This window comes from Lissotriton helveticus, chromosome 1_1 (assembly GCF_964261635.1).
Source record: "Lissotriton helveticus chromosome 1_1, aLisHel1.1, whole genome shotgun sequence".
Lineage (NCBI taxonomy): Eukaryota > Metazoa > Chordata > Amphibia > Caudata > Salamandridae > Lissotriton > Lissotriton helveticus.
In genome coordinates, this window is record NC_136057.1 from 1180594322 (window position 1) to 1180619678 (window position 25357).

The 25357-nt window shown below is 45.0% G+C and overlaps 1 protein-coding gene across 6 annotated transcripts in view; it reads right to left on the reverse strand.

Annotated features, from left to right (window-relative positions):
• Positions 1-25357, reverse strand: part of PHTF2 (putative homeodomain transcription factor 2) — a 488580-nt gene that overhangs the window by 97151 nt on the left and 366072 nt on the right. For all 6 annotated transcript variants that reach the window (XM_078679193.1, XM_078679174.1, XM_078679164.1 and 3 more), the window contains 4 exons: positions 24350-24478; positions 23146-23418; positions 22324-22455; positions 5558-5644 (listed from right to left, as the gene is read on the reverse strand). In XM_078679193.1, the coding sequence (XP_078535319.1) occupies positions 5558-5644; positions 22324-22455; positions 23146-23418; positions 24350-24478 (621 nt within the window). The remainder of the gene's footprint in view (positions 1-5557; positions 5645-22323; positions 22456-23145; positions 23419-24349; positions 24479-25357) is intronic.

Genomic DNA, 25357 nt, shown 5'->3' on the forward strand with positions numbered 1-25357 from the left:
AGTAGCTCCTGGCCTGTGCGCTGCCCATTTATTAGCCTACGGTGCCACTTTCTGATGCTGCAGACTTCGAAGGCAAGGAACAAATTGGAAGGGCTGCGTTTGACACCCAACAAGCAGCCAAGAGAACTGGCAGTTATGTTATGTTATGTTAATAACTTTTATTCAGCGCACAGCTGCCCCAGCGAAGGGGCGTTCTGGCGCCTGATCCAGTATCACAACACAACAAAGCACCGCTGAAAAGAAGGAGGATCAGTCAGTAGAGGTGAACAGATAGGTTTTGATCGCACGTCTGAAGAGAGTCAGGCTATCAAGGGCACGGATATGGACAGGAAGGGAATTCCATAATCCGGCCGCCATAACTCGAAATGAACGGCCGCCCATTCTACTCAGTCTGAATCTAGGCGTGTTCGCTAAATAGAGAGATTCCGACCTGAGAGACCGCCTGGGGACATACGGGGAAACAAGACCCGTCAGGGCAGGAGGTGACGAGAATTTCAGGATCTTGAATGTCAGACAGAGCGCCTTGAATTTGATTCTCTGTCTGACCGGCAGCCAGTGAAGGGAGGTTAAAACTGCAGATACAGAGCACCGCCTCGGGAGGCCCACAATGGCCCGCGCAGCGGCATTCTGCACCCTCTGCAGTCTGGTGGCCTCGGCCTGATTAACACCAAGCAGCAGAGCACTCCCATAGTCCAGCCGAGAAAGAATAGCGGCTTGGACCACCAGTTGCCGAGTAGGGGGGTCGAAAAATTTGAGGACTGGTCTCAGTCCTCGCAGAATACCATAGCAGGTAGCTGCGATCTTCTTAGTATGGCTGGTGAAGGAGAGGTTGGAATCCAGCCAGACCCCCAAGTTCTTCACTTCGGCCGCTGGGATGGGAGTCACCCCCAATTCAGGAGGCCACCATTGATCTCCCCACAGTTCCGCTTGCTTTCCTAAGATCAGGACTTCGGTTTTCTTAGCGTTTAACTGTAAACAGTTAATACGCATCCAATTCGCCACGGCTAAGAGCCCTGCGCGAAACCTGGGGGCAGTCACCTCAGGGTCCCCACTGAGTGTCACCGCCAGCTGCGTGTCGTCGGCGTACGATGTCATGGTTAAGCCACTTTGTCTGACGACAGCAGCCAGCGGTTTCACATACAGGTTAAACAAAGTGGGGCTCAGCGCAGAGCCCTGAGGTACTCCTAGTCCCAAGGGATGGAAAGAGGACTGACCAGGTGGAATGGCTACTTTAAAAAACCGGTCCGAGAGGAAAGAGCGGAACCAGTGAAGAGCTTTCCCCTCAAGTCCAACTTCCTCCAGCCTCCGCAACAAAATGTCATGAGACACCGTGTCGAACGCGGCGCTCAGGTCTAACAAGAGGAGCGCCGCTGTCTGCCCCGCATCCAGCACCGAACGCAGATGTTCGCTCAGTGTGCTGTCACATCCTGTGTACCTGTCTGTGACTGTGCTTTTAGCTGAACGCACATCTGATATCTGTGGTCTTTGTTTATCTGAGAGTATTCAAGAGGCTGATTGACATTTTGTATCGTATTGGACTGCACTTCTGTGATACAAGAGTGTCAAAGATTAACTCCTTATTGTTCTTGCATATTCAAAATGAGAAGGATCACTGTGATCTCATACTATGATATAGAAGTGCCATAGATTAACTCCTTATAGTTCTTGCATAGAAATAATGAGAAGGATCATTGCACACTTTGATTTAAGAGTGTCAAGGATGTACTCCTCATTGTGTCTGCCTTTCACTTTTCAAGCCTTCTCTGTGCATGTGAGTGACTTTCACTTTGAATGCTTATATGTTTACTCTGTGAGTGGCCAGGCGAGTACTTAGTTCATGTGTTCTACTATCAATACAGGATTCTCTGTGGGCTTCTTGCAGATACATCCCTCATTCATACCCCTGATAAACCAGCAAGTGCGATGCCAGCCAGGCGTAGAGGGATCCAGTTGTTGTTTATTTTTTTATCCACTCCCAGTTTCCCTTTGGGTGCATGTCATGGAGAGCTTAAATTCCTTCTTCTCCGTCCTAACCCTAAGGGGAGTGGTTGGACTCTCTTCTCACCATTGTCTCGGTCAGCAAGTCAAAGCAAGGTTGGTGTACTTATCTATTTCCTCCATAACCTGTTTTGACAACTCGTAACAAGTCCAGTCCCATCCCACCCTCCTGTACCCACTCCCAAAAGAACTGTTCCAAATATTAGCCCTCATGGAGAAGTGATTAGATACAACCCTAACATGAGAATGAGTCGCATCATGGTCCACTTTTTTGAACCAGGACCCTCAGGGCGTTCAGAAATGACCCCATATCTTCTTTTGGGAAGCAATCTGGTCTTATGGTGAAAGCACTAGGACATTTACTGAAGCCCAGTGTGATGAATCTAGCTCTGATCTCACCGTGGTCCGTATCCATAATGGCCAGTCACCATATCAATGTAACATTTGGTCCAAAAACTTTTTCTTATTCTGTCCAAATCTGGAGGAGTTTAGTGACATCGGCTGTAGATGTAAGCATACATCTTGACAAGCACTGGTTCCAGTATTCAAAGGATAATAGTTCCGAAAATCCAATTCATTTGTGTGTCGTTCGTTGTGTTCCGGATCGCTCTCATTTTTCTTTGTCCTTCTATTACTGGCTATTCTCCTCTCATCGGTGAGTGTAGGCAATCTGGTGCTGATAAAGCAAACACAAGGAGATGCTGGACGGACCGCTGAAACTTTTCAGACACTCACCCCAGTCACAGATCTGAGCTGAATCCATCATTGTTCTTTAGCTTACTTCGCCACCCCAGATCTGTTTGACCATGTGCTTCATGGGAACAGTCCAGACCGAACTGCAAAGCCAGGTCTTCCCTGGTCCAGAAACAAGCACCTTGGGACTGGTTTCGGGCTAACAGCCCTTATCAGCTAGGCTAGCTTGAATCCATTGGCAAAGTGAGCAAGGGACCCACGTCAGGGCATACCCTGCCAACTTAGGGTGAACAAAGCAAACACAAGGAGATGATGGACGGAGCGCTGAAACTTTTCAGACACTCACGCCCAGTCCCAGATCTGGGTTGAATCCATCATCGTTCTTTAGCTCACTTCTGGTGCTGATCCAGGGATTTTCTGGGCTTACTCCGGGCTGTGTATTGTGTACGATTTGGAGTTGATATGGAACCACAAAGCAAAGGGAAATGCCCACCTATAACACAATTGTCATCTGAGCAGTTACTTGGGCCAGTGTATGTATCCTATTTAGAGTAGCTCTTGAAATAGATTGACGTGTTGGTCTAAATAGGTTAGCTGTCTGCTTTTTGTAGCTTCCCTCATTATGCAGTCTTTCAATAGGGACAAGCCAAGTCTAGCTATAATGTCTCTCGGTCTAGATGCTGGAGAAGGCCTCGGTGTCCTGACTCCGTGCACTCTTATGATGGGAATCTCATATGTTTAGCTTTCTTTGAGAACTAAGCGAAACAAAGATGTGCAAAACTGAACCACTTCATCCCCTTCCTCCTTGAATATTTCCAATGCAAATGTTACCTTACCTAGACCCATCTTCTTAATCAGAGCATTTCTTCAACAGCAGTTTAACTTCATTTTTCGATTTTGATGCCAGAATCCTGAAGAGTTTCGAGTTCTTATTTAATGGCTATAATGTCATTCTCATTGGTGGCCACAGAGTTTAGATTTCCTTGGTGACATTTAACAGGCCGGAGGCTAAATCACCTTTCAATGCTTGCATTTGAGTATTCACCATGTTTGATATTTTGTCTTAGAGGTCACCCAGGTAATTCTGAAGATCATCTTTTGTAATGGAGTGCCCATTCTCACTCTTTTTGGAGACCATTCTTAAACGAAGGTCTGATGATGGCGAGTGCTTTGCCAGCAAAGGTATTCCTGAATATGTGGGACTCCAACAGTTCCCCTAACTTCTGCAGGGTCTTATTAATGAAAGGAGCGAAGAAGCGCCCACTTCAGCCGTGCCATCCCTAGATCGTACAGAGGAGGAGGAGGAGCTTTTCGGGAGGCCATGATGCTTCCTGTCAGGTAGTGGACACAAAATATGCAAACATCAAAGGTATGTGAACTTGCAGGGGGCCCAGAGCTGGAATAAGCCTGTGAGGCTTTAAAGGTCATGCAAGGAGTGCTCAGAGCTAAATGTTCAGGCTTGCTTAGGATGGGTGACCTGTGTGAGCTCCAAAGGGGAAAGTCAAGGCACCACCTGATATTCCATCAAGCTACACCCCGTCCCACCTCTAGGAGCACCCAGCTAGAAGGATGGTCTGGTCCTCCACCAGGCTCCTCGAGCCGGCTTCCATCTCATGTGTACAGACCAGCTGTAGTCCCAAGATGGCAGTACCTAAACGTGCTCTGCTTCGGGGGACATCACCAGCCCAAACTGCTCCGCCGATGATCCAGGAGCAGACGGCCCAGCGCCGCAATGGGCCCGATGTCAGCAGCCATCAAATACTGCCTAAGAGCCAAGTTAATGGAGATGTCCCAGAAGGCTGAAGTGAAGGCGTGGGATCGGAGTTTAATGGTCTGACATTATATTCATCAAACTGCAGACCACGGCACTTCCAACCCCCTCTAAAATCATTTTTAACAAATGCAACCGAGGGAATTGCCACGCCTCTTTCAGAAAATAAGCAGCCATTAATAATGTATTTGATGACCCTTGGGCGTTGGATATATAGACTCATAATTTTAGAGGAGCAATTTTTATTAAGTCCTCAAGACAGGAAATGATTATTTACTTGTGGCAGAGATTACTATAGGTACATTGAGACAGTGAGAAAGGGCTCCTTAGAAAACGATTTTCTTCCACTTGTAAAGGCAGGGGCGGACTGGTCGTATCTGGCACCAGGCATTTGCCCGGTGGGCCGCCAGGATGGGGGACGGTTTTGAAGCCCTGGGGCCATTTTTGTTACCGGGGGCCCCCTGTAACAAAAGCTGTAGTGTTTTACACGTGCAACCCCTTCCCCTCAAAAGCCAGGACAACTCAATTGCCAAGGCCAGTTTGCCTTCCCATTCCGGCCCTGTGTAAAGGCATAATATTGGAGTGCCTCCAAACCATGGCTCTATATGTAACTATGGGAATACACTGAAGTTTATAGATGTCCAAAAACAGGATAACAGGCTTTCCTCCTAGAGTTGAAGTCAGATTGAAAAGAGATCATGTCCATTTAGACAAACATCTTGCAGGAAAGTTAAGAGCCCAAGATAGAGAAGATGAAGACAACCCCCAAGTATGGGAAATCTGTGAATGTGTACAGCCTGTAATTGCATATATGAAGTGTGCGCAGATTAGAGCTTCGCAGCCCATATGAGAGCCTTGCATAATCATAAAAATATTCTTAACAGTCAGGGATACATGAATCAACATGGTTGAGGGGGACTTCAATTAAAAAACTAATAATACTAGTTAATAGGAGAACCACTAAATGTTATCTGCAGTCCAGAGCTGTAGTTTATAAAGACAAGAAGTAACTATTGTAGTTTAATTGAACCAAGATCATGTTCAAAATGTAATGCACATGTGTGTGACTATGTTTAATTCACTTAGAACACTTACCTGGGCGCAGCAGATGAATACAACCGAGATAGTCAGTAGGAAGGCTGATGAGACTATCACATCAACAGACCGCTGGGGGCCCCTCCGCTAAAAGTAAAGAAGATCGTAATCAATACATGTGTTAGGCGACCTGCTCCACAAATTTTGCATTCTAACCATTGTTAGCAAACAGAAAAAGGTAATCTACAAAGATGCACAACCTTGAGTGTGCATATAGTAAGGTCAAAAAAGGCTCGAAATAACGAAATCCAGGTCTGTAGGGATTACAGGGGTTCATGACCAATAAAACCAAATGGACACAAGCTGTGAGGATGCCTGAGGATTGGACAACCCGACTGAAAAATAGGGGAGAAGAGGAAATAAGGACATGTTTGTGTGGGTGTGGGAGTGTTTAGGTGTGGGTGTAAGGGAAGATGGAGGGTGGAAAGGGGAGAGAGGGAGAAGGATTAGTTACTTACCTGTAATCCTAGTTCTCTTCCAGGGGTATCCTCATCAAAGTCATAAGCATTAGAATATTCCTGCCCATGCGCGGGACCCCGGAAACACTATATTATATGTGCCCCACATATATATACATATTTATATATAAACACATGCAATAGCAGCCAAATCACACCAGAGCTGAAATATGCTGTGAAGAATTTCCACCATACATGAATAATATGCATTAGAAACATGAGAAACAACACCAAAGATTGTTTAGAAACTGTTTTAATGCTTAGGCAGCAGTAGAAATTCTTATAACTCACTGAAAGCATAAAAATCTCCCAGGCTGCATTGCAAACACACAGTCTAAAAAGACTGAAAAGCTAACCTGTAGCTGTATACCAAAAAACTGACACCGTGCCTTTAAGGCACCCATGACCCCCGGTATCCCATCATGCCTCAGGGGTGACAGTTAGGCCAGTTGTTCTTTTCGGAGACTGAAACAAACCCAGTAACAAAATAGGTTAACAATATCTCCTTATTAAAGAATATCCTTTGCCCGGGGTGGCAGGAGTGTTGCTTATGACTTTGATGAGGATACCCCTGGAAGAGAACTAGGATTACAGGTAAGTAACTAATCCTTCTCTTCCAGGGGATCCTCATCAATAGTCATAAGCATTAAAATAGATTAGCGAGCCTCTCCTCAACCTTGCGGGCAAAGGAATGACAAGACAGTAATCTTATCAACAAGCCTGAGCAGGCTATAGGCTACCCAAACAGATTTCTCAAGGAGGCTTGCCCTACTTGAGTATCAGCCCTGGAATCAGATTCGAGACAGTAATGCCTCGTAAAGGTATGAACAGATTTCCAGGTTGCAGCCTTGCATATTTCTGACATTGGAATGTCATGTAAGAAAGCTACTGTAGCGGCTTTCCCTCTAGTGGAATGCGCTTTGAGTGACACCAATAAAGGCTTGCCTGCAAGCTGATAGGCCAATTTAATGGAAGAGACAATCCATCTGGATATGGACCTCTTAGCCGCTGGAAAGCCCGTTCTCATTGAACCATAGTTCACAAACAGTTGATCTGTTTTCCTGATCCCTTTAGTCTTTTCCAAATAGAACTTGAGCACTCTTTTAAGATCCAAGGAGTGCAGTGACCGCTCGGCTGGGGTCGTAGGATTTGGAAAAAACGAAGGGAGGGAAATGGACCGATTTAAATGAAAATCAGAAACCACTTTAGGCAAGAAAGATGGATGAGCCCTCAGGACTACTCTATTGTGGTGGAAAACAGTATATGGTTACTTCGCACAGAGCGCTTGTATCTCGCTCACTCAGCGCGCTGAGGTAATCGCCACCAAAAAAGCCGCCTTCCAAGAGAGATGTTGCAAGGAGGCCTTGTGGATGGGCTCGAAAGGAGGTGACATTAACCTGGATAGAACCAGGTTCAATTCCCAAGGAGGAGAAGGATTTCGCACAGGGGATACACTTTTTGTAACCCCTGGAGGAAGTCCTTAACCAACGGAACCTGAAAGAAAGAAATCTGATCTGGTGATTTCCTGTACGCTACTATGGCTGACAAATGCACTCTAATGGAAGCATATTTCAAACCAGAAGTTGCCAAGGAAAGGAGGTATTGCAGGATTACCTCCTCCTGCCCTTTAGTCGGATCTAAGTGATGATCCCTACACCATATGTAGAACCTTTTCCACTTGAACGCATAAGACGCTCTCGTGGAAGGTGTCTTAGCCTCCTTTAAAATGTGCATACATTCGGGAGGCAGATTCAAATGCCCATATTGGAGGACCTCAGGTGCCATGCTGTCAGGTTCTGTGATGAGAGGTTGGGATGTAGTATCCTCCCGTTCATCTTGCTCAACAGGTCCGGTTTGCAAGGAAGTCGTCTGTGTGGGAACACAGACAGATGCAATAGGTCCGGGTACCACCACTGTCGTGGCCAATCCGGAGCTATCAAGATCATTTCCATGTCCGACCTGAGGAGCTTGGAAACTACCTTCGGAATCGGAGGCAGGGGAGGAAACGCGTAGGCAAAAGTTCCCGACCAATCCATCAGGAGAGCGTTCCCCTGCGTCCCTGGCCAGTGGAATCTGGACGCAAAGGCGTTCGCTGGAAGAAAAGCTTTGAGAGCTAGAAACACCGCTCTGAGCTCCAGCATGTTTATGTGGTACGTCTGCTCCTGTGCAGACCACTGACCCTGAATCTGAAGGGGACCCATGTGCGCTCCCCAGCCTTGTAGAGAGGCATCTGTTACTATAGACTTGGTGGGCAGTGGCTGATGAAAAGGTACTCCCACCAGCACATTCCTTGTCCGAGTCCACCATTTGATGGCATCCTTCGCTGTTTGGGAAAGAGTGATACGATCTTCCCAACGCCCTGTCGCCTGGTCCCACTGGTCTTCGAGAGCCTGTTGTAGTGGGCGCATTCTCAGCCTGGCGTTCGGGATGAGAAAAATGCAGGACGCCATGGAACCCAGCAGGGAGGCTACCTGTCGGAAGCCGAGACTCCAATAAAATCCCGCACTTCTGCCTCATGGACGTAAGTCTCTCCTCCGAAGGAAACGCTTTTCCCAATTTTGTGTCCAGAACGGAGCCTAGGTAGTGGATGGACTGTGTCGGCCGCTGGACTGACTTCTCCAGGTTCACATGGAGACCGAGCCTGTGCAATTGGTGTAGGCAAAGTTGCAGATCGTGCATCACCTGAACCGGAGACGGGCCCTTTAGGAGCCAGTCGTCCAGGTATGGGTAAATTAAGAGTCCCTTTTTGTGAAGAAAAGCCGCCACCACTGCCATGCATTTGGTGAAGACTCCTGGTACGGACTTGAGTCCGAAGAGTAGCACCTTGTACTGGTAGTGTTTGCTTCCTACGACAAACCTCAAGTACTTGCGATGCTGTAGAGCAATCGGAATGTGAAAGTATGCATCTTGCAGATCCACCGAACACATCCAATCTCCGGCTTGAAGATGTGGGCATATTTGGTGAAGAGCTAACATGCGGAACTTTTCTCTGACGATGACTTTGTTTAGGAGACTCAGATCTAGCATAGGCCTGAACTTGTCCTCCTGATCTTTTTTGGGGACAAGAAAGTATCTTGAGTAGACTCCCTTTCCTCTTTGAGAGGGAGGAACTTCCTCTATAGCTCTTTTTTGTAGTGTAGTAGGACCGACATTTCTCTGCGGAGGAAGCTCAGCTGGTGAGGGCAAGAGGTTTTTGGAGGAATGCTTTTCACGGAAACGTAGCCTGTATCCATTGCGCAGTATATTCAGCACCCACTGATCTTCTGTGATGCTGACCCACTCTGCCAGGTGTTGTGAAGCACTTCCTCCCACTGGAGTGGGCAACGGCGCCAGAGGAAGCCACTGATCAAGCCTTTCCTCCTCTCGTGGTGGTAGAGGACTGCTGGTGACCTCCTCTACCTCTGTTGGATTTGCCTCGGAACTGGGATTTTCCTTGGTTCTTATTCTGGGACCACTGAGGGGTTTGAACCCTCTGTTGAGCCCCTCTCCCCCTGTTGGTCTTAAAGCGGCGTTTGAATTCTTTTTCTTCTCCAAACCCACCTCTTTTACCGTATCCAGTTCAGTCTTCATACGGGTCATCTCTTCGTCCGCATGTTCCCCGAAGAGAGAGGAACCCGAAAAAGGAAGATTAAGGATGCGATGCTGAGCATCCGGCTTCAGCCCTGTGAGGCGCAACCAAGCCGACCTCCTGGCACAAACCCCATGTGAGTAGGAATGTGCCGCAAGCACTGCACCGTCCGCTGCTGTGCTTATCAACTGGTTCGCCACCAGACATCCTTCTGTCACAGTTTATTCGAAGTCCTTCTGGTCTTCCTTTGGCAGTTTGGACTTGAACCTCTCCATGGAGTCCCATAAGGCTCTGTCGTATCTACCCAGCAGTGCGGCCGCACTGGAGACCTTCAGCGTGGAGGCAGCTGAATTGCAAACTTTGCGACCCCACAAATCCTGAGATTTGCTGTCCTTATCTGGTGGGACTGAAGAGGAAGCAGCAACTGCATGCGTCTTCCTCGCCGCTGCCACTATCACAGAGTCTGCTGGAGGGTCAGATTTTACAAAAACTGGGTCAGAAGAAGCCGGCTTGTATTTCTTCTGTATGCGGGCTGGCACCGCTCTGATGGCTGCTGGGGTTAGGAAAACGTCCTTGACCGGATCCATAATCCCCGGGACTAAAGGCAGCAATGGACGAGAGATAGATTTTTTGTGCAAAGTTTCAAAAATCACTGTCGTAGTAACCTGGGGGACAGACATTTCAATGCTCAGTTTCTGAGCTCCTCTTTGCAGGACATCCAGATAAGTGCCGATGTCATCCACTGGAGAGGCTCTGGAAGTAGGATTATCCGTCAACGTGGGAGAGTAATCCCTCTTGGAAGACCTAGTAGAGGAAGTAGACGGAGTTCTTCGATGTCTACGGTGAGCACCGTGCCTCCTCTCACGAGATCTTCTTGGATGCTCTTCCTTTCTAGGAGAGCGAGATCTGACCGGATCCGGTCTTCTTGGTGAACGAGATCTGACAGGATCTTCTCTGGGAGATCGGGATCTCACCGGATTTTCCCTTCTGGGAGAGTGAGATCTGGTTGGTCTTCTCACAGGTGATTTGCCTGCTTGGCGCCTGGGAGGACTACGCCTGTCCACTTCATCTACCAGTCTCTGGAGAGGAGATCTGTGCTGCGGACTGACGTACTCTTGCATCCGTTTGGTAGCCCCTGACTCTCGCCAATGGTCCAATGATTTGTACCATCTGGGTGATAGTCTGACCTCCGCAGCCGAAGGATCTGGCTGACGCACAGGAGACCTGGAGACAGGACTTCTGGACCTTGAAGATGTTGTTGAGGAGCCAGAAGACTGCGAAGTAGAATGACAAGAAGCTGACTCCGTTACCATGATCACAGAGTTTCTTGACGACGATCGAGCCCTTTCTGTAGGCCTCGACGTCGAGCGTTCCGGCGTCGTATGTTTTTCTATCGACGTCGAACGCCTCTGGGGAGTCGGCGGGTCCAACAATCTCGACTTCGAATGCCTCGACGGCGATCGATGCGAGGATCTATGGTTTCTCGACGTCGAACGGTGATGACCAGCTGTCGACCGAGCCCTCTCTCTCGACGTCGAACGGCGATGACCAGCCGTCGACGGAGCCTTCTCTCTCGACGTCGAACGGCGATGACCAGCCGTCGACGGAGCCCTCTGGCTCGACGTCAAATGTCTGTGCGACGACGGCGGAGGGGTATTAGTCACTCTAGACGCCGAGCGTCGACGAAACGCCGACGGAGACTGCTTCCTCGACGCCGACCGATGTTTTTCTGTCGACGGCAGAGGTGTCTTGGTCCTCGACGCCGAACGTCGTTTCCTAGACGACAGCGGAGGGGTCACACTTCTCGATGCCGGTCATCGTTTGGATGACGACGGCGGAGGAGTGACCTCTCTCGACGCCGATCGTCGCCAGGTTGACGACGGCGGAGGGGCCTTGGATCTCGACGCCGACCGTCGCCCGGTTGACGGCGGCGGAGTTACCTTCCTTGACGCCGATCGTTGCCCGGTTGACGGCGGCGGAGGGTATTTCGACGACGGAGCTGGATCCTTTGACGTCGTCGACGTACCTGTTCTTCTTTTTGACGGCGAGCCCGCCGTCGACGGTAGATTTGAAGGCAAACGATCCATCGGTGGTTCTTTCCTCAGCGCCAAGCCTGACGCTGAAGCTGAAGGGTGGGAAGACTTCTCTTTTGAAGATGTTCTAGCCTTCTTGGAACCCTTCTTCACCGGAGACCTTCCTCTGGATGACCTGTGAGCCAGGCCATAGATGGGAATTCTTTCCCTGTCTTTGAGAGTTCTTCCTGACAGGTGCTCGCAGTGAGGACAGGTGCCTGGATCATGTTCTTCAGGCAGACACAGGATACAAACGTCGTGGTTGTCTGATTTTGCCTTCTTGTTGCCACAAGAAGGACATTTGTCAAAAAGTGAAGGCATTCTCAACTGAAAATGCTCACCAAACTGACTTAAAAAGACAGTTTCTTACTTGACTAGATGTAAAATGTCAAAGTAAGTAGAAAAAGTTGTTCAAAAAGAAGTAATTTTCTGTCAGAAAACAGAAATTAGTGGAGCTGTGTAACCAGGATTCTTCCTGAAGGAGCCGGAAAGAACAACTGACCTAACTGTCACCCCTGAGGCATGATGGGATACCGGGGGTCATGGGTGCCTTAAAGGCACGGTGTCAGTTTTTTGGTATACAGCTATATACAGTTGTGTGCAGAACTTACCTGCCGTGAGGGCAACGGCTTATCCAGCATCGTCCAGCGCCGTGAGGGGAACGGCTGACCGGCATAGCTGATCTCTTCCACCGGGGTCACAGAACTACAACCCCCAGGTGCCCCGGCGGCCGAGTCGCGTCCCTGACGCTACCTTCGCGCCTGGAGGCCCCTGAAAAGCAGGGAGCGCCGAGCGCTCAGGGGGGCGTTGTGTGCAGAACTTACCTGCCGTGAGGGCAACGGCTTATCCAGCATCGTCCAGCGCCGTGAGGGGAACGGCTGACCGGCATAGCTGATCTCATCCACCGGGGTCACAGAACTACAACCCCCAGGTGCCCCCGCGGCCGAGTCGCGTCCCTGACGCTACTTTCGCGCCTGGAGGCGCCTGAAAAGCAGGGAACACCTCTCGCAACGCGAGTCGCGCCCGGGGCTAAGCCCGGGCAAAGGGCGGGCCCTCTGTGGCCCTCAGAGGCCTGAGGAGACTGGACTGGGCCAGGAACTTTATATTGCCTCTTCTGGACCTCTAACGTGCTATGAGCATGTAAGACATTTTACTCATTATTATTATGTTATTTTCGTTTGCTTTTTTGTGAGTGTTTAGACTTAAGGGTACTTGTGTGGAAGTTTAACATCATCACTGCTCATAATGTCTAAACCCAGAACTGACAAAGTGATGGTGGGCCCTGCTACTCTAGACAATTTCCTGGTTAGGAAAGTAAATCAGATTAATAATGATAGACGTGTATCTCTGGGGAAGGCACTGTGATAGGGGAAACACTATCTGAAAATTCCCCTATTAGTCTGACCCAAGACTGTGAAATCAACACGAGTGATGTCATCTCTACTGACCCTCCGGCGCCCATTTTAGTGAATGTGGAGGTTCATCCTGACTCACGGGCGCTGTCAAGTTCAGATATTGGTGTGCTGAATGAGACCCAACCTGAAACCAGGCCTCTGAGAACTTATAGAACTCTGTCTCAAAGGGAGAATGGGAAACATAACAATTCTAAGTAAAAAAAAAGGATGGTAAGGCAATTATCAGTCCTGCTATAACAACCCCTTTTGTATTCACGGGCACGAATGGTAATGGTGTAAATTTAAATCCTGATTTGCTTGCTTCATTTATAAAAAACTTACAAGTTTCTTTAACAGCAAAAATGGAGGAGCTTATTAAACCATTAACCAATAAGATAGATAACCTAGTCAAGGAAGTGACAAGGCTGGGTGGTCTGTTATCGTCACAGAAGATTGTAACATCTAGTGGAAATGTACACTCTGGGGGGAAAGGGAGAGAAATTGCTGAAGTTAATGATACACGAAATAAGGGGAGGGGGAATATTGTTGTTGCAGTGGCCTCAGGGTCTGAAACACCTATTCGACCGGATACCCCTGTGGCAACTGCCTCGCAGCAACAACCATCTATAAACCCCCAAAGCAGTAGAGCTCCCAGACCCCCAAAGTACAACCGCTATCTTAATTTACCACCAGACTGTGCCCCGTTTGTGGCAGTACTGACTAATGTGCCCCCCTGTGGCACCCATCCCGCATCTCCTTTTGATGAATCTCAAACCTCTTTGAAAAATAAGACCGTGTCATGGCTCAACAAAAACTGTGGTTTTCCCATCTCATATTCTGACCAGATAATGACAGTAAGGCGTGTAAACTGGGTGGGGCCGTCTAAAAAGACTGGGTCTGGGGATTGTATAGTTGTAAATTTCAAACACCCCCAGCATGTGGCAACTGTTCTTTTGAGAGCTTCTGCACTGGTATATGATATGAACAGTATCTGTGTACGCCCCCTGGGTTACTTTTATGCGCATTTGTGCAAACCTATACCACAACAGAGTTTAACCAGGTGTGGGCTTGAACCTTATACTCCTGTGCAAGAGACTCAATTCCGTTATAACATCACTAATCCCTGTGGGTCAGGCGGACCCATTGGTACTTATAACAGGAGCCCCAGTGCTGGACACTATCAATATGGGTCGAACTTAAACACACAGAACAGGTATGAAGTGTTATCCGGTCTTGAGCTGTGTGATTGGCGGGGGGCACCTGCGGCTTAGGATACTAGGACTACAGGTGAATCTATAAACTCAGATAACCCGGTGGGCAAAATGCCAGGATGTCTTGCTGTCTCTTGGAATATTGCTGGTCTTGCGGCCAAAATGTCTGATGCAAATTGGGTGATTTACATTAAGCAATTTTCGATTATTTGTTTACAAGAGACCTGGGAGCTGGGCTGTAACCTCTTCTTAGAAGGGTATAAGGCCTTCTTTGTGCCAGCCTTGCCATCATTGCGGGGTAGGCCCAAGGGGGGTCTTGTAATTTTTGTTTCCATACTAATACCCTGTGAAGTACGAAGAATTGAAGCACAACATACAGGTGTAATGGGCTTAACTCTAACTGGAGGTAATGTCCTTGTGGGCCTGGTGAACTTTTACAATGCTGCCTATGATAGTGCAGGCAGGAATCACATTCATATATTAAATTCTTTTGTCTCTAATTTTATGAAAAATGTGGGCCATAACCTCATGATTATGGGGGACTTTAATCTGCATCCTTGTATAGACCCATTGCACAAGTGCTTACCAGAAATGACTTGTGAACGTGCGGACTGTCTCCATATGGAGCACACTAAGGAGGGGGAATTGTGCAATGACCTACTGAATGACTATGACCTCTCTCTGGCTATGTCATTAAAGGACCCGCTATATTGCTTTGATACCCCTACCTTTAAAGGACATGGAAGGGGTACCTTTATAGACCATATACTTGTCTCGCGGACAATGCAAACTTTTTTTGATTCTTTTTGCATTGTTCCTAGCGAATTCAGCGACCATAACCCTCTAACAATCTGTTTAAAATGTCCCTGGGTAAAAAAAAGGTAATAAGATCATCAATCAAGGTAGATTGGGCACAACAGATGGGAGGAGGCGGTTAAAATGGTCTATGGTCTCTGCGGATATCCTCTATAAGAACATCTCTGAAGGGTGTGCAGAGGATATTAAAGTCTGTACCAATGGGGGGGTGAACCTAGGCTGGTTCTAGAGGCTTATCAAAATATTTCGGAGAAGGTGTCAGCGTTTCTATCGGTCCCTAATAAAATTCAGGTTAATATAGGCCCGAGATGGTTTAGCCACGACTGCACTATAGCTGCTCGCAAAGGCTTGCACTGTCAGCCTCCCCGAGGAATCGGGAGGTCGTAAAACTCTGTAGAAAGGAATATAAGGCTATTACTGTTGCCCGTAAGGAGTTTCTGAGGAAAGAGGCCTGGGAGGAACTGCTTGATCCCTCTACCCTGAATAGCAGCACCAAATTCTGGGCCCTGGTTAAAAAACCTTTTTTGACCGAGGACCCTGGAGATGGACTTGTCTGTTGCATAACCAAAGAGGAATGGGAAAGTCATTTTAAAAGTCTGTACTATTCTGAGGGTTCTGGAACCATGGCTGCTGCCCCCTATGATAGGGACAGCACCATTATTTTGATAAAAGTGAGGTCTTGGCTGCCATAATGGGTCTCACTGCAAATAAAGCGCCAGGTCCTGACGGAATACCACCGGATCTTTACAAATCTGATCCAGTTTTCTGGGCTCCCATTCTGGTTGCTGTATTTAATGCTGCGGCCATAGTGGGTTGTCCGGGAACGTGGGGACTGTCAACTATAGTTCCTGTTTTCAAGAAGGGAGATAGGGGAAGTGCTCTTTGTTACCGACCAATATCCCTAATTGATTCAATGGTTAAGATTATGGGGAGAGTTACACTTCAACGCCTAACAAGCTGGTCGAATGAAAATAACACCATGTCGATTTCTCAATATGGCTTTTGTGAAGGGCGCTCTACCATAACTCAGTGTCTCAACCTGTTTCTTATTCTGAATAAATATACTGTCGTACAGAAAGGAGTAATTCACCTTGCCTTCATGGATCTGTCCTCAGCCTTCGACTGTGTTAACAGAGGGAGGCTGTGGCAGACCATGAAGGATAAAGGTATTGATAGGGGGATCGTGGAGTTCCTGGCGGATCTGCATAATGACACAAGAGCCAACGTGAGGTTCTCATCGACTGGGGAAACCACAGGAAGTTTTAGCATTAATAAAGGAGTACGTCAGGGGTGTATCCTGGCCCCTTTTCTTTTTAATTTTTATATAAATGATTTAGAGGCTGAACTACAAGAGGAAAAATCAGATTGTCCTAGAGCTGGTGCGAGGGGTATTCCTTTACTTTTATATGCCGACGATGCGGTTTTAATTTCACTAACAGAATTAGGTCTCCAGGCACTTTTTAATGCTTTTAATAATTTTATGTCTGACAGGGACCTTATGGTCAACAATTCTAAATCTTACATAATGCATGTTGGCCGTCAACCTAAAAAGAAGTTCAATTTTAAACTGAATGATGTTCTGATCCCCATCACCCAGACGTTCTCATATTTGGGTGTTTTATTTGATACGAAGCTTAGTTGGGCCCCACATTTGGCCAAGAAGAAGGGGGAAATGACTAGAGTAAATACCTCCATCTTCAACTTTGCCTCTAAATTGGGGAAAAAGCCAAATGTGGCTATGATGAAATTATACAACACTAAATCCATAGCCACCGCAGTATACGGAAGCGAGATATGGGGCTACGTAAATGGCGAACAACTACAAATAGTTGAAAATAATTTCTTAAAGCGTCTGTTATGTGTCCCAGGTAGCACACCGAATTTAGCTGTACATGAAGAACTTGGTTGCCCGCATCTATCTGACATTGTTGGATTGAAACCACTGTTATGCTGGGTAAAATTATGTTTAAGTGATGAAATTCCTTTAACCCACGAGATAGTGGAAGATCTTGTATCACTCGATCATGCAATGTGTGTACCTTGGCTTAAATATTTGAAGTCCCAATTTCTGAAACTTGGCCGCCTGAACTTGTTTGATAACCCGAGGGATATAGTTAAGGGTGATGTTGCAGCAATTAAGAGAGCTTTCTTCTTGGATTGTAATGCCCTAAGAGATGAAGTTGAGCTTGCGAAACCCAATGTTAGAAAGTATATCATGCTGAGAACTTGTGATTCTATGGAAATGTACCTAACATGCTCCTTTACCTCCCATGAGAAATTTCTGCTGACCCGGTTCAGGTTTAACATCTTTCATCATCTTTTAATTAGACCCAAGTCGGACATTTTTAAGAAACCTGCAGCTCCCTGTGGCTGCGACGGGAAGTCTCCACAGGATATGCTGCATTTTATATTTTTATGTACATTTTATGAATATCCCCGTAGGCGGTATCTTGTTACTCTTTTAAAGAAATTAAATTTTAATCAAATTAGACCCGCCCTTATGTACTTACAGCTGCTGCACTCTGATAGTGTCCTCCAGGTGCTAGAATTTTTAAAACTAACCATGAGACTAAGAAAATGTTTAGATGAGTAATTGTGAATCATCTGCAGCCCAATGCACTTTTTCTGTATGTGGGCACTACTTGCACTTTTTCTTGTACTGATTTTGTCTACGCACTCTTTTAAGAAACATATGTGTTGTATGTAACCTAGATTGACTTTGTAATTATTGTGATGTTTTTAATATGAATTGTTTAATGTTGAGTACTTTTATGGATTGCAATACATCCGAAATAAAAGTCAATTTGAATTGAATATATATATATATATATATATATATATATATATATATATATATATATATATATATATATAGTATATATATATATGGGGCACATATAATATAGTGTTTCCGGGGTCCCGCGCATGGGCGGGAATATTCTAATGCTTATGACTATTGAAAAGGATCCCCTGGAAGAGAATGAGGCTATTATTATAGAGGCTGACAGTGACAATAGCAAGGGGACTGAATAGAGATAGGAGAACAAGACCTTGATTTAGTGGGGGAAAAGACAGGGCAATATCAGTTTTGAACAGCTGGAAGAGACATCGAGGGCATGAACTGTAACACGTCTGTAATTAAGTAAACAGTTAAATCATTCAATCATTAACTCAATCCATTATAAAGAGATGCAGGAAAGATAACATTACCTGGATCGCTTCTTTTTTCAGAACTTTTCCTCAAGGGGAATATCATATACTACATTCTGCCAGCCCCAGCTCTCAAAGCAAAATAATAAACTTTGATAACAGGCCCATCAATACTGCTACCGTTCACAAAAATTTGATCCATGGCAAAAAATGTTAGTCACAATGTATACTTTATATAAAAAAAAATAATAAAGATTTGACTATGCAATACGTCCTCTATACCTAATTCATTAACTAAAGGACTGACCGAAAATATCAAATGTCAGCACCAGATCATTCACCGCCACAGGAGTGGATCTCGAGGCTGGGCTCCAAGCCTGTACAATGCCAGTAACAGGTCCAAAGAAGACAAACACCGCAGGGAAGTGACCCTGCCAGCGGTAACCCAGCTGGAGGCCCCTGTGGTTCTATGGGGCCGCAAGATGCATTAGAGGAAGACTAATGTGCACTGTAAATTTGCGTCAGAAAAGGGGGTGGTGATGAACAGAGTGCCTGAATTAAGCAGACCACTCTTACCCAGTCCAAAGATCAGGGCTTGATCCATCACCGTTTTTTAGCTCACTGCACCATCCCAGCTCAGAACTTGGCTATATGCAAATTAGTCTGTTCCTGTCCCAGTGCATGATGGGAACAGGGCAAACCAAACTACCAAGCCAATTCTTGTACTGGGAAGGAAACAAGCTTCCGGGGACCGGTTTCTGCCATTTCAGGCGTCGTCGGCCCGGCTTGCTTGAATCCTGATGGTGCAATGAGCACTGTAAATTTGCAGCATGGCTTTTTTGAAGCACTTGGTCTGCTGCAGGGTCCACAATGGACCGGAAAAATTAGGGCACGTCAGGATTAACTGAAAGATCTGGCCAGTAATCTCAATAGAATGAAATGGCTATCCTTCTCTTTGGAGCCACAGTAGCAGTAAGGGTCATGTCCTGTTTCTCTTTATAATGCTTGCATTTAGAGTTGGACTAACAAGAGGACTTGGAGTGAGAAGTGAAACAGTTGCAGGAACGGTTGTGTGACGGAGACCAGGTCTGCAACTTGTAGTGGGATCTATGCAAAGGCAACAACTTTTTTTTAAGTGACACTTTAAATCACCTTTGGTTACCTGAGGGTGCACCTATCACACAATGTCGAGCCATGTCCTAAGTCCAGGCACCAAAGGCACACCTTGGGCAGATCAGTGACCAACATCTGCCTTCTACAGACGTGGCACAGATGAATATATATATATATATATATATATATATATATTAAAAAAAGATGGAAAGGCGGTAACCATAAGGAGATTAGGATTTCTAAAACAAAGAAAACAAATTCTTTCCTTCCTAAGGGTGTGCTGGCTTAAACCTTACAGATTACTTTATTTATTTTGGGATATGTCAGTCTTATTAAACTTGCGCCACCTCCAAAGTTTACTAAGTCTGGCTTGTTGACGAGCTTGTCAACCAGGGTACTTCAAACAGGTTATAGAAAAGACAATCACCAATGATGAACTGGAAAATAACAAGAGGAATGAAAACAGTAACATTTGTAAACTGCATAATATAACATGCATTGAGAGAACAGCACACATGGAAAAAGAAGTGAATGAACCTGAAGAGCTAAAGTTACGGCAGAGAGGTTAGACGAGTTATTCTAACCAATGGGCCACTTCACTAGGTGACATATACCACAACGCTCACTTGAACCTGTGGCAGTTGCACGATTATGTTAAACGTTGAGGCTGCTCGCTTAGTTCACTGTTGATCACCAATGTTCGTAAGAGGCCACATTGTCATAGCCCCCAATGATGCAATCCACTGTAGGTGCCTCTCCTAATTCCCCTTAATTAACACAGAGGGCCTAAACTAGTTGCTCAAGCAGGACAGAACCTGACTTCACAGAGGTTCACTGGATTCCCCAAGTCACGCCTGTCCATATGTGTGACAATGAAGCTTCTTCTGTCCTGAAGTTCCATGACATTTTCATCATTTACAGAGTTTGGAAGAATACATGTTCAGTGAAGTCTCAATAGTTTACAACTCCCCGACTTTCTGCTGCAAGGTGCGTATGACTGGACAACAAAAAACATTTTGTTCTTTCTTTTTGGGTTGCTTTTGAGCTGGTCAGACTTTTACAATGCCTAGTGTTGCCCGTTTCTATATACATTTCAACCATTTTGCAATCTCACCATCATAGCCATTGTTCAGCAATTAAGATTAGTCTCCCTCTTACTGTGGAGCTTGGAGATAAACATGCTGAGGTGTTTATAACAGCCCTATCACAAAAGATATTTGAAAATTCGACTCCTTGGAGGGTTCCTCTGACGATAGTGGAAGGCAGGGTAAACAGAATCATGGTTACTATTTAAATCCAGCTGTATGAATTCCCTCCCTCTCTGTCACAGGGGTTTTCTTGTGGTATTTGGGTATTCCGGAGCTTCTAAGTCCATTAACTGACACCACTAGAAGGTGTCAAAGTTTTATTACCTTGCTAACTGAAATTATTTTCTGGTACATAGGTGAATGTTTTAGGGCGGGTGACTGGTTGGATTACCTGTTCCCTCATTGGGTTGGTGAGGCTATCTCCTCTCTCTTTAACGAGTGTCTGTCATCTTTTTTTATGTTTTGAAGTATCGTCAGAAATATAAAAGTTCCTGGCATTAGGATAGCTGTAGAGAAGAACATGTTAACAAATGAGGAAAATATACTAGTAAAAGGATTTTTGTTTCTAGCTCCACCTAGTTACCTTCATTGTCCCTTGGATGGGTTAGTGGCTTTGGTGCTATCTGCAACCCATAAAGCTACTCTTATGCAAAAGCCTGTTTAAAGGTTCTGTCTTCCTCTGAGCTTAGAATGTCTCTTCTCTCATCTTAATAAGGTCTCTCTGGACTACTGTGAAATATGGGCATAGACATAATGCTAGGATTTATAAGGTTTTGATTGCCTAAATTCTCTTCTTCACAATACCAGAAACAATGTTTTACTCTCTAGTTTCTAACCAGTGATACTCAATGATGCTCAATGTATCCGCAGACATTACCACCTCATAAGAACAGCCAAGAGATCCTCCTTCAGAGCCCCACTGGACAACAACGTACACGACAGCAAAGAGCTATTCAACACAGTGAATGAACTCTCCAACCCCAGCGCCAACACCAACGACATCCCGCCTTCACAAGATCTGTTCGACTCACTGGCCACCTTCTTCCACCGCAAGATAGCTGACATCCGCGACAGCTTCAACACCTCTACCACCCCGACAGTGCCAGACTCCAACACCCCCTCGAACATCACCAGAACCAACCACCTGACCTTCTGGTCCAACGTCAACGACGAGACGCACAAGGCCATGAACTCCATCCACTCAGGATCACCATCGGACCCCTGCCTACACCACATATTCAACAAAGCAGACACAACCATCGCACCCCAACTACGGAAGGACATCAACATCTCCTTCGAAACAGCGACATTCCCGGAAAGATGGAAGCACGCCGAAATCAACACCCTCCTTAAGAAACACAAGGCGGACCAATTAATTTTCTGGAGACGAAATCTGGGCCACACCAGAACTTCTGCCCTATCGAAATGACTGCTTAATTTTTCCCCCCTTCCTTTTACTTTCCAGTTTTCAGTCCACTCCAAACGCTAACACCATTTCCAATCCAGACATGATTGGGCAGAAATGAAACCAAATTACTGTTTCATAGGAACTGGAGCGGTTATGAGGAACCATCAGAAGTTGCATATTAGCTGGTGGGGCTAGCGTGAACTAGCTAGTGCGAGAGTAATAATGGGACATTTTTATGAAAAGGTTTATAAAACCTAATTGAACTGAAAAGAACACCATTAAAGAACAGTTAATTATGTTTAGGCTGAGGGAATTTCTCAGGAGCACAAAAGACAGTTATTCTGCATTTTGCATGCACAACTGCAGCTGGTGACCAACACATAAGACAGAAAAAGAGGGTTTAAAAGTTTCACCTGATTTTTAATGTGGTAAATTCAAAGCAGAAGTTTTTCTTATATTATTCAATACAGTAGTGTAAAACACTTTACCTTCAGATACGACCGTAGAGAAAGCCACATTTTGATATTTTGTACTTTCTTCAGACGGAAATGAGGAACCTCGGATTTTCTGGCTCGTCGAGCTGATGTCAGGTGACCAAACAATTTGGCAAAAAGTAATCTCTAAAAAAGATTAAGCAGAGAATGTACATCTGAGCAACTGGTTGGACGCTTGAGTGGGTCTAGGTCATAACATACAATAATGTGCTATCTAATCAATATATTGTCAAGCTTTAGAATTAGAAGACGTGTGAATAGGAGGAAGTAGGCCTGCTTCCACTATCACCTCAATGGTTCAGATCACAAAATGAGGAGTAATACCATAGAAAATGAATGACAGGCAAAATGATCTGAATTAGAAACAGTGTCATGAAATACTTTCCCTTGGAGTATCAAGATAATTAAAATATCCTTGAGTAAAATAAACTGCCCATAATGTAACCAAGTTTTCAAAATGCTTTAACTTGCTTTTTTTTGGGACTCCGACTGTGGACTTTGCAAATATGGAGCAATACAATGAAGGCAACTGGAGCTCCAAATGTAAGTGTTTTGAGATTGTGGGAAAGAGATTCAATATCTCTTTAATACAACTACAAAGTAATTACATCACACCCGAGCTAAAGAAAGGAGGCCATGTGCATGAGTGGATGGAGGGTGATGAACTATACAACACTGGGGATGTTTGTAACTTCTAGAATACCTCCAGTCCAAAAATATGAAAATTCACATAAAGTATATGTTATCAAAAATGCATAGGATAAATATCGTATAATGTATAATTAAAAGTATTGTATAGCCGGCTATGCCACTGACCTGTTTGTACGTTCGTTCTGCGACACAAAGCAGAAAAAAGAAAACCCATACAAGGGATATACGGACCACAAAACTAATCAGGACCATGGAAATGACCAGATTGTCAGAGCTTGAACCCAGTGCAATAAAGTAGATTTCTGTAGCAGGGAGTGTACTTAGTTGTTCAAAGTCTTTAGATTCAGATAACCTGAAGACAAATGGAGTTAAACCTAAAATACAGGTGATCACGTTTCCAAAAATCTGATATCCGATTCCGGGTGTATAGCTGTTCACCTAGAAGGGGAAAGAAAAGTAATACATGAAATGAAACATGAAATTCAACAAATGTTCATCTACTTTGAGTTATGAAGACACCATTATAAAAATCTATTCCCTTTTAAAGTAGTAATTTTCTTTAATAGGTTTTATTTAAACTTATTCACCAGAGTCATTCCACTACTGAAAGTTTTATGTTTTGTTAATGGATCGTGGCGGAGGGAAGGACCCTGCAGGGCAGTACTGTGCCTAACAGTTCTCTTCACTAGTAAAATACCAATAAATCAGTTGTATAGCTAAAAGTCTATCAGGTCTATGGAGCGGGGTGGTTTAAAATAGGCGCTCCACTTCATAAAAATAATATTTAAATTATTATGTCCATAGTGGTTTGGTGAGGGCAAAGCTGTCTTCTGTTATGTATCAATGACACATAATGACTTTCTATTCAGGCTTGTGTCCCTTGAGGTTATTATATTATTTGTAAATTGTCTGTAAAACAATGTTTGAGATGGAACTGCTTTGCAGATCACATCTAATAATCTACTACATGTTTCATTTATCCTGATGCAGAATGAATACGTCTACAAATCACTGTAGGAAAGTGTGAGTAATTTTAAGACACTAAATAATGTTAGACGACCATGTAATATTCAAATTCGAAGCAGAGAATTTCAGGAATTGAAATACGATGCAGGCCATGTTAGGAAAATAAGTAGCAATGTGTATCCTCCCAATAAAGCTCTACTAATGATGCAACAAAAAAACCCCATGATGGGTAAGTTTTCATATAGCACAAAAAGCAAAACAATTTCTTAAGGACTACAAAAAGACATTCAGCATCATAAATTAGTCTGTAAATTAAAAAATTAAAGAAGGCTCATTTATAAAAAACATTTTGATTCAAGAGATTAAATGCAAATCGAGAAGCTCCTAGCACAGGCCAACTTACTCTGTTCATTATCATTCCACTGATTTCAAGGACCGACATATCCGCTTTCTTACAGTCATTGCCTTCCCATACAATTGCACTCACTTTTTCCAACCCCGGTTTGGAACTATGAAGCCAAGGGGAATGGCTCTGGAAAAAGAATTAAAAAAAGACAGGTTCAAACAGGGGTCTCTAATGACAGTGAACAGAACTCTAGACTATTCTCAGTAAGGGAAAATCACTGATTTTGACAGCTTAATTAGCTAAATTAAAACAGAGTAATACTTTCAATTCATTTTGTAGTCAAAAGTCTTATAACGCTGAACAATTGTACACTGGTTTCAAAAGGAAATTGCTACTAAGTAATTTATTCTCAGGTAAGACTGCAATCATATTTAATGCAGTACGTTACATTTGCACAATCTGAACCACCATAACCTATCCTCACTCACACTCTCAATACCATCTGACACAATGACCACTTCATCAACCAACTCTGCATTCCCTCAACAATATTGCACACCCTTAGACATGCCCTACACACCTTGAATAATGGACAATGCTCTGAAAACTCTTATCCATGTTCATACCCTCTATCACGTACTGCGTCTTTATAATTGCTCAATGCATAGCCAAACCACTTTATCTCTCACCCCCCAACCCACGTAATATTCACAGGTACAGCATACTGTGCTGTGCTCTGCAGACTTTGAACTGTGCTTTGCTGATCTCTTCCCTCCCTAGCACAACGTGGACTGTACGATAGACACCAGGCTACACATTGCAGAACCTGCAAACAGGCTCTATGCTTTCACATACTGTACATCTCTGGTCAAATGAGCATTTTTGTCACAGCGTCTTCATCCACTTATTCTTAAACTCATTTGTATTTATTATAATTCTACTTTATCAGTATAAAAAGCAGAAAACATGTATATGCCACAGAGTGCATCTCCTTTCCACCTCAAGTATAGTAATCACAAAAATAACCAGCACAGTGAAAATTCAAAAGCAGTATCTCAGACTTCA